Here is a 9426-nt window from a genome sequence, read left to right on the forward strand (position 1 = left end):
GCCCAACAAAAAGGACTCCTAACACAGGCAGCAGTGTCGTGGCTGTCCGAAACAATTTGGGTCACACTGAGAAGACGAGATAAGAAGGATCCACCGAGACTCATTGTGGGCCGCAGTGCAAAGTCCAAGAGACTTGGGAGGAAAAGATGGAGAGAGCAGTGTAGCCAAAAGTAAAGAAAGTGGAGGAAGGGGGTGAGGGACAGAGGGAGTGGATATCAAAGGGAAAAAAAGGAGTACTTAAATCTTTGGAGTCGATAGGCGATGTACGAGGAGAGGGATGGAAAATGAAGCACTCAAAGCAATTTAGGTAAGAGAAAGAAATAGGAGAGAGGGGCATATCAAAGTGGTCTTCTAAGTCTGAGAGAAAAACTTAGTTAGGTACAGCTAGGTGTGATAAGTAGATTCTGCTGAATCTCACAAAATTGACAGTTAAAAGGACAGAAAGAGATGGAAAATGAACAGGTAATAAAGGGGAAAGAGCAAGAAGCCAACAAAAGAATTGCAAAAGCAGAGAATTATTGAAATTGCAGAGAGTGGGAACAGAAAAGAGGACAAAGGAGGGAAAACCTGGTGTGGGGATGAAGAACGGTCATAAATGAACAGAGGGATAAACCTTCCAGAGATTTGTGTTCATAAGAGTGAAACATACTACAGATCCACTTACGCCTGTGGGAGAATTTTGTTTAGGAGGTGAAGACAGATAATGTTCAGCTGTTGATATTTCGCCTTCTCTTTCTCTGCTCCAGACCGTGAAAATGAAGAGCAGTCTGAAATATTATCTGTCTGGTCCTGAAGGGTTATATCTCACACACTCACACAAACACTCACACACACACACACACACGCACACACACACACACACGCACACACACACACACACACACACACACACATAGACCACCTTTGGATTCCAGAGTTAATGTCACATGGATGCCTGACCAGATAAATGTTATTTGTCCTCAACTCAGCTCCAGTCTGTTACCTGGGGTGTCCACCATTTTATAGTAGCTGTGATAATCCCAATCCCAAACTATAACTATAGAATACTGTGTATATGTGTGTGTTTCTCTGTGTGTCTGTTTGTGTGTGTGTGTGTGTGTGTACGCATGTGTTGTGTGGATGCAGGACATGATTCATCAACAGGATGGGGGGTATGACTCAACAAAAACAGAACCTGTTCTAATAAGAGACATGACAACATCTCACAGCCCGGCATGGAAATGCCTGCTTAAAAATGTGTGCTTGCGAGTGTGTGTCAGGCTCCTGTGTGTGGCTTGTATGCACCTCCTTTGATGTCAGGCTGCAGACGTCTTCATCCCCTGACAGCAAAATGTTATCCAGGTCCTCACACAGAGACCACTCTGCTCTGTTCTCGCTATTAGAATAAATACCTGTGTGTAACTTAGTGTGTGTGACAGAGCGGACTTTTGATGAGATGATATTTCACTCCTGCCTGATGTGTGTATAGGATTCCGTTCATTTTCATGTAAGTGGTAGTAGATTTTTTTTTTTTTTGTGATTTCTAACACTACATCCGAGAATCGGAAGTTATTCTCAAGATAAAATCCTTGTGATTTGTATTTAGACATGACTCTTTTAACCATCCAAACCTTTGCATGTTCTTCAGCAAACTGCCTCAGTTTTCAAACAGAAGTGCCACAGGAATGTTAACAGCCTCCTTTTGCATTTTCTGTCCTCCACGACAAAGCTGAAGCGTTTGGATTGGCAAGCTCAGTATGAGGTGGAGAATGGCTCTTGTCCTTCAGGCACATTATCAATCTCTCACAAGAAACTGAATGGGGAAAGAAATATGTCAATCACATGCAGGAGAGAAAGAGAAAGAAAGACGGAGATTGACAGACAGAGATGCAGAGAGAGACAGGCAGAGGCAGAGGTCTGCTTGAATTGCAGACAGACCCTGTCAGTCCCACAGGGCTGAAGCTACTAGGGATTTGTTAGGCAGCAACAGAGGCTGGTTTATACTCTTAATTAGGGATATCATTAAATATATGGTTCATTCTCTTTGGGTAGTTGCATGGAGAGCAGCATCAACTTGCTTGACAGTGTTGGATCAGCTTTCTTTTTCGGTGTACAGGGGAGCGTGAACATGCATAAAAACACAAACACAGATCCATCTCCACCATGGATTAAATGCAACAATCAAGTGGCCTCTCACTGCAAGACATTAGTTTATATTTCCTTTGAGGGCAAGATGACATTTGGGATTTCAAACATCTTTGTCCTGTTGTGTGTGTGTGTGTGTGTGTGTGTGTGTGTGTGTGTGTGTGTGTGTGTGTGTGTGTGTGTGTGTGTGTGTGTGTGTGTGTGTGTGTGTGTGTGTGTGTGTGTGTGTTTTTTCCCACACAAAGATAAAATCATTCATTTGTGCAGGGACACTAAATGGTAAACTGGGAGAAATCTCTGTATGTGTATGTCAGATTGGGTTCCTATGGTAACTGTCAAGAGATAGAGCCAGTTCAGTATGTGTTATCACTCCACTGTGTTTACTCAAGAAGAAAAGTTGGATGAGAAAAGGAAAGAAAGAACACAGGGAGAAAAAGTACACAGCAGAAATGAAATGAAAGTTTGATAAGGAGCAAGAAAAGAATAGTTTTTTTCTATCTGATGACAACAGTAGATTGACAGCTTCCCCTCTCCTCATTATTTTTGTGTGTGTTTGTGTGTGTGTTTGTGTAGCCTGCACTGACACAGGACTCCACAGTCTGGCTGCCAGACTGAAGGACTGGTTCGGAGTTCTCCACCTCGATGCCAACAGAGATCTCAAATCCTCTGACAGCTTCGACTCTGCCACTGGACGTGAGTACATCCCCTTAAATTATGTACTGTACGTGTATGTGTGTGTGTGTGTGTGTGTGTGTGTGTGTGTGTGTGTGTGTGTGTGTGTGTGTGTGTGTGTGTGTGTGTGTGTGTGTGTGTGTGTGTGTGTGTGTGTGTGTGTGTGTGTGTGTGTGTGTGTGTGTGTTTGTGTTTGTGCGTGTGCGTTTCTGTGTGTGTGTGTGTGTGTGTGTGTGTGTCTGTGTGTGTTTGTGTTTGTGTATGCAGCCCTTTCCTGTTGAATAGCCATGCTTTTCAGTCCTCATGAGGGCTGGCAGTGATGTTGACAGCGACCCTGCTCTGTTCTCAGTAATGTCAACGTGTCTGAACACATCTCAGCTCTGCTATCACGCACACAAACACTCACACACACTCATATCTCGGTGTGCTGCTTGAAAAAGATAAAAATGTAAGTGGCGTGTTCTGTAGTTTCAAAAGTTTTCAATTCAGTGATTTTTGTCTCTACTTTTTGTCTCTCTGTCTCTTTCCTCCTCTAGACTTTGACACCAGCATCTTGCCCATCTGTAAGGACTCACTGGGCTGGATGTTTAACAAGCTAGACATGAACTTTGACCTCCTGCTGGACCAATCAGAGCTGAGTGCCATCTACCTGGACAAGTATGAGCTGTGCATGAAGCCCCTCTTCAACTCCTGCGACTCCTTCAAGGATGGCAAGCTGTCTAACAACGAGTGGTGTTACTGCTTCCAGAAACCTGAGGGTGAGGGAGGGGAAGCAGAAATGGATGGTTAAAAACAGTGATTGATGGAAATGGGAGTGGGGAAGAAGAATTAAGAAATATGAAGTGAATACTACAGTAATGAGGGGTAGTGAACTGTACTCATTTCACACAAGTTAGTTCTCACACAAACATAATATCACATAAGAAAAAAGGTAACAAAATGTTCACTTGAAGTTTTGCTACAAAATGAGTTTTATTCTCATAGTTTTGGCCATGACATGTATTCCTATCTGTTGTGATGACATTTTACGACCTAACTTCATTGCCGATATCTGGGTATGTGGTGACATCTCTGCAGCACAGCATGCAAAAGTACGGGCAGTAAAAAGATCAGACAGGTTGTAACAAACCACCAAACAAAAGAAATCCTTAAAATTTTCACACCTATTTTTTGTTCTAAATCTTAATAGGGTTTGCAGATTACTTACGGGTGTAATGCTGACCTACTGTACCTACAACACAATTTTTCTAGGCAGTGACGAATTATTCACATATTTCTGTGGTACTGTGTTATAGATATTATGGTAAATTTGCGCCTGTGTGATCATCTGACAGGTCATTTTCCTAGCCCTATTGGGCTATGTTGTGGCAATATCACTGCATCTCCAGATGTCACCCATCAACATTGTGTCGGGAAAAATGTTTTCATAACCTATAGAAATGATGGCCAACAGAAACTTTCCTTTAAGAGTCATGATTGATTTGGGAAACTAATGGCAGTGTCCAGTATGCACAAACTGTAGTTAATGGGCTAAATCAAGCAAAATCAATACTGCGGTGCTTTAAGGGTATGGTGGATTTAGGAGGATAAACAATAGATTCAGTCAAAGCCTGAGGATGCATAGAGGAAAGTAAGTGGATGACCAATATAAGAAAACAATAAGAAGGGGCGTTAGAAGTTGGTAGAAAGACATAGCAAGCTCTTTCAATGAAACTATTTTGTATGTTCTATGGTTGTAGGACTGCCATGCCAAACTGAGAAGAGCAGGATCCAGAATCAGAGTCGAAGGAAGAGCCTCATAGGTCAGTTTGGATGTTTGGACAGCTGTCAGCCATTCACTCCTGTTCAAGAAACCAACATGCTCACCTTGGATGCTAAGAAACACACACAAACTAGTGTGATATACGGTATCTCCTTTCAATTGACTCAAGCAGGCAAAAGGGATAATAGGCCATAGATATACAATACACATTCAATAAAGCACATCCTGACATTTTGATTACACATGTCATCTGTCCCTTTGGGGCAGACTGTTCAGTGTTCCAGCTTGCAACAAAAAAGCTTGAAATATGAGCTGGGACTGGGTCAAATGAAGGTAACAGAAAATAGGTGTGTGTTTTTGGGTGTGCATGGGTTTCTGTGTGTGTGTGTGTGTGTGTGTGTGTGTGTGTGTGTGTGTGTGTGTGTGTGTGTGTGTGTGTGTGTGTGTGTGTGTGTGTGTGTGTGTGTGTGTGTGTGTGTGTGTGTGTGTGTGTGTGTGTGTGTGTGTGTGTGTGTGTGTGTGTGTGTGTGTTATTGAAAGTGACTGCTACTTTCCCTTAAACAGGATATATGATTGTTGTCCTGCAACCTTCACAGCAGTAATTGATTGCTGTTCTCCCTCTGTGAATACACAAGAACTTTGGTTGCACCCACAGGACACGTACATGTAAGCTCTGCTGAGCAGGGATCAGATTTTACTCCATAGCTTTGCCAGTTTGATGTTCGCAGTGCTTTTCCTCTCTTCATATCACTGCTTACTTTCTTTTTTTCCTGTCTCTAACCTTCTATTCCCATCCTTCCTTCCTTCCTTCCATCTTCTCCCATCCTCCGCCCTCTCCTGTTTTCCTTCCCTCCCTCTCCTCTTTGTTTCTAGGCTCCTATATCCCTCGTTGTACTGAGGAGGGCTACTTCAAGCCGACCCAGTGTCACGGCAGCACCGGCCAGTGTTGGTGTGTGGACAAATATGGCAACGAGATCGCTGGCTCCAGAAAACAAGGCAACCCCAACTGCGGTAAGACCACGACAAACACAAACAAAGCACACCAACACATGCAAACAGCCACAAGTTCAGTACAGCAGAACAAGGTATTTGGTTTTGCTGCATTTGCCCCTACTGGTTCCAATTTATCTAATTCTCTTTCAGAGTTAGTGCTTTGGTCCAGGTGGACTGCTGTACGTCTGTCTTTCCTCTCCCTTTGTAATGTGCTGCAGACGAGAGAGACAGCAGAGCTTCTCTTTAAGCACTGAAACACAAATTGCAAGTTTGTTCTGTTTCATCACTCAATATCTCTCCATGTGTCTCTTTATCTATACTGGTATCTACACATCAGTGATCATTTAGGAAATAGAGAACATAAGGCAGGCCTCCGGAGCCAGTCTGGCTGCTTCACAATCAGTCATATGTGTGAGTCTATCTGCCTCAGATATTTAACACATGTAGCTTTGATAAAACACCAGCTTCTTGCCAGTCAAGTAGGAAAATTTGTCACACTTGTCAGGTAGAGAGCAGTGTAAGAAGATTTTTCATAAATATGAATTTGTAGCAGTGACTGAGTTGCACCTTGTAGAAGAAAATAAACACTTAAACTGCTGCTGATGTTGGCATCCATGAAGATGTATTTCGACAAAGACTATATAAAATTTAGGGCTTTGATATGTAAAAAGGATAGTTTACAAGCCTTCAGTGGAAATTCATGTGGAATGGTCAAAAAGCCAATAGAAGCACTTTGCTGCAAATCAATGACTGAGGGATTTCATAGTGAAAAAAAGAAAAATTAGCAAGAAAGAATCCAGGCAGACATACTGATTACCAATCAAACAGCCAACTCACAGTCACAGATTATGCCTCACTCAAATCCCAGTCTCGTCCAAAAACAATAATTGCAGCTTCCAATATTAATGAGTTGTCTCTCCCACCACCACACACACACTGACAGCAGCAGCTCTTTGTCTCCGGTCTAACCAGCTCACCTAACTCTGGCAAAGTGGCCTCAGGCTGGGGCAGCCTGGAATTCTCCCATTTGGCCCTGCACAGAATAAACAGGTAGCAATGCAGAGGCTCTCCACTCAAATGTCTAAACACAAGGACACCAAACTGATTTTAACACTGTAAGTTCCACTCAACCAGAGTACACTTGTACCCAGGTGTAAATAGGCTGTTTTGAACTGAAGGATTTTAAGGTCTCAGTTTCAGAAAACGCTGGAGGCAGCAGCTCTGATAATGACTCCTGTTTGCACTGTGGATGCACAAGATTCAACATTAATGCCAAAAAACATGTTTTCAAAATGTTTGCCACTTTAGCATGATGTAACTGTGCTCAGTGGGACACCACTGAGACTGCCTAGTCAAGCAATTTCTCGATTTCTGCAATTTCTGTGTTTTGTTGGGTTGAGGATCGAGAGACGGGAGGTTTTCGTCTGTTTTTGTGCAGTCGTTTATTGTCTGGGTAGGAACAGAATGTATCTTCTGGTCAGTCACAGAGGGCACTTATCAATATTAATGTGATACATTTGTCCAGAGTATTGAGCTAAAAAACCTAGCTCAGGCATATGTGTCTCTAACCTGTCTGTTTGTCTATATTTTTGTGCACCTCCCCACAGACGAGGACCAGGAGACATCAGGGGATTTTGGCAGCGGCGGAGCAGTCATTCTCCTCGACGACCAGGAAGAGCCATCACAGAGTGTCCGGAGCCGGCAGAAGAAGAGACGGGGCCGGATCCACCCCAGAGGAGCCATCGAGGACGACGAGGACGAGGAAGACGATAAGGATGATGAGATCGGCTACATTTGGTAGCTCCACTTCATTTTATTCTGCCATTAGCCGACCAGGAAACTCCGTTAAATCAGCACAGATCTGAAGCCATTCCAATGTCTCCTCCTCCAGTTACCTTGGCAGCAGTCCATCCTTAGGCTCCTGAACTTGCTCCTGTAATCCATGTCCCTTATCCAAATCTCTCTCTTCAGTGAACCTCATTCGACCTCAGACAGAAAACAAAGAGCCTATTAGAACAACAACTGTCGAGCCCCTGTTAGATTCTGCTCAAGCTGTCCACGTACTGCTTCTACCTTCCCTCAAACCTGCAATCTTTAACCTCTTCTAACATGGACACTTCTCTGTTTTCTCTATTACTCCCTCTATCTCCTTTCACTTCTTCTGTCCCTCTTCTAACTCTTTATGTCCTTGTCAGAGCCTCTGGTCAGTCTGTGAGCCCAGATACATTAGCTGATGAATTGGATGTAAATATGTTTCCTCTAGGAAGGCGAGAATGGGGATTACTGTCCCTGTTCTTCCATCAACGGATCATTCTTATGTTCTGTGTCCCACCGTCAGGCTCCTTCCAGTGTTCATAAATGTTTCCACAAATCACTGCCACACTCGCAGGCTCTGATATGCTCCTTCTATCTCTGTTATTTCATGGAGGATTGTAAATTATTTAATCGTTGATCTTGAATGTCCCAGAAAGCCCAGGAAGCAATGAGATTAATGATGTATTGTCGTTGTTGTTGCATGTTTCTCATCGTGTTTCTGTAAAAGACGATTTTACCTGGCCAGGTCTAGCTCTATGCATCTCAAACAGAAAGTGATGCCTATTTGGCTGCTACAATACTTTGTTGCTATGTTGATGCTGTCTAGTGTCTTTTTGGTTCTTCTCCCAATCTCAGGAGGTAGGAAGTTGCATTGCAGAGCGATAGCAGTGTAGAAAAGCGAACTGCAAGGCCTACAGTCCAAATCTGCGGTGTCTCAGCCAGCTATTCCTTTATTAATTGGTCAGTAGGGCTGCTGAGGCTGTTTGACTGTGCATGGACACTAGAGGAAGAAGCTGCTCCTGAGCTGGGAGGACACATGAAGTCGGTCGAGCAGAGAAGAGGCTCTGTTCTGCCATTGGATATGTTCAGTGATTTGAAATTGAAATCTTCACCATGTCAACTAAGTGAACTTTTATTTGTAACTTTGAAAATTTAAGTAAAGTGGCACTTTGGGTGTCTTTTGAACCTTACAGGTGTGTCAATGTGTCTGTTGTTCTCCTGATGTACCATTTACAGCTCAAGCCTCACATATTACTTTGCCGAATCATGATGAAATAAAAACACATCTTTTCCTCCCTCTGAAACCACAAAAACATTTATATGCGTTTCACGCTGTTTGGTTTTGTTTTTTTTCTGAAGCTCAGATTTCTCTGCAGTAGAACAATCAAAGCCCTCCATCAATTGTGACCTTTTCCAACCTTGAGAAAGCAGTCCTCCCAGTTAGAGGCAGACATAAATGGTGAAACAGAAATACTCTTATCATTCGCCTTTGAGAGAGGAGAATCACATAGCGAGCAGTACCCAAAAGAACATAAAAGCTTAATTAGTGTTTTTGTAATATCACTGGCTAATGGGACAGCTGACCCCATTGGCTTGAAACAGCCCGCTCAGCACTTTGAAAACACATTGTACCAACAATCACAGGCTAAAAGGACGACTGAATCTCCTGGTTTGAAACAGACAAATCAGCAGTTCACAACACACTCTGTTAGATACAATAGACAATGGGCTTAACTGTGTGCATCAAATTATGCCAAGAGCTGTGGAGAGTGTATAATCACCCAATTCTGGGACCCTGGCTAGTGCAGCATCTTCTACAGCTTCAGGCTACATGACAAAAGCTTTAGAAAGCTGTAGAAAACGTCTCATTTGTTTATCTCTCATCACAAGCAGTGTCTGCTGCTTTTTTTCCGCATTTTATCCACCTTATTCTTAGCCCCATAATACCTTGTGTGAATTATGGGTGTGGCATCTGGTCATTCCTTTCACTGAACTAGCATCTTGAAGCACACCCTAAACGAAAAGTTTCATCATCCTGGGAATTAATCTTATTTTCTTTC

General features: G+C 43.0%; 1 protein-coding gene across 7 annotated transcripts in view; it reads left to right on the forward strand.

The window, feature by feature from the left end:
- spock1 (SPARC (osteonectin), cwcv and kazal like domains proteoglycan 1) overlaps positions 1-8477 on the forward strand; it is a 113780-nt gene extending 105303 nt beyond the window's left edge. For all 7 annotated transcript variants that reach the window (XM_040120782.1, XM_040120781.1, XM_040120780.1 and 4 more), the window contains 5 exons: positions 2698-2817; positions 3333-3554; positions 4536-4598; positions 5432-5569; positions 7159-8477. In XM_040120782.1, the coding sequence (XP_039976716.1) occupies positions 2698-2817; positions 3333-3554; positions 4536-4598; positions 5432-5569; positions 7159-7352 (737 nt within the window). In that variant the 3' untranslated portion in view covers positions 7353-8477. The remainder of the gene's footprint in view (positions 1-2697; positions 2818-3332; positions 3555-4535; positions 4599-5431; positions 5570-7158) is intronic.
- Positions 8478-9426: the final 949 nt, after the last annotated feature.

Source organism: Xiphias gladius, chromosome 23, assembly GCF_016859285.1.
Source record: "Xiphias gladius isolate SHS-SW01 ecotype Sanya breed wild chromosome 23, ASM1685928v1, whole genome shotgun sequence".
Taxonomy (NCBI): Eukaryota; Metazoa; Chordata; class Actinopteri; order Istiophoriformes; family Xiphiidae; genus Xiphias; species Xiphias gladius.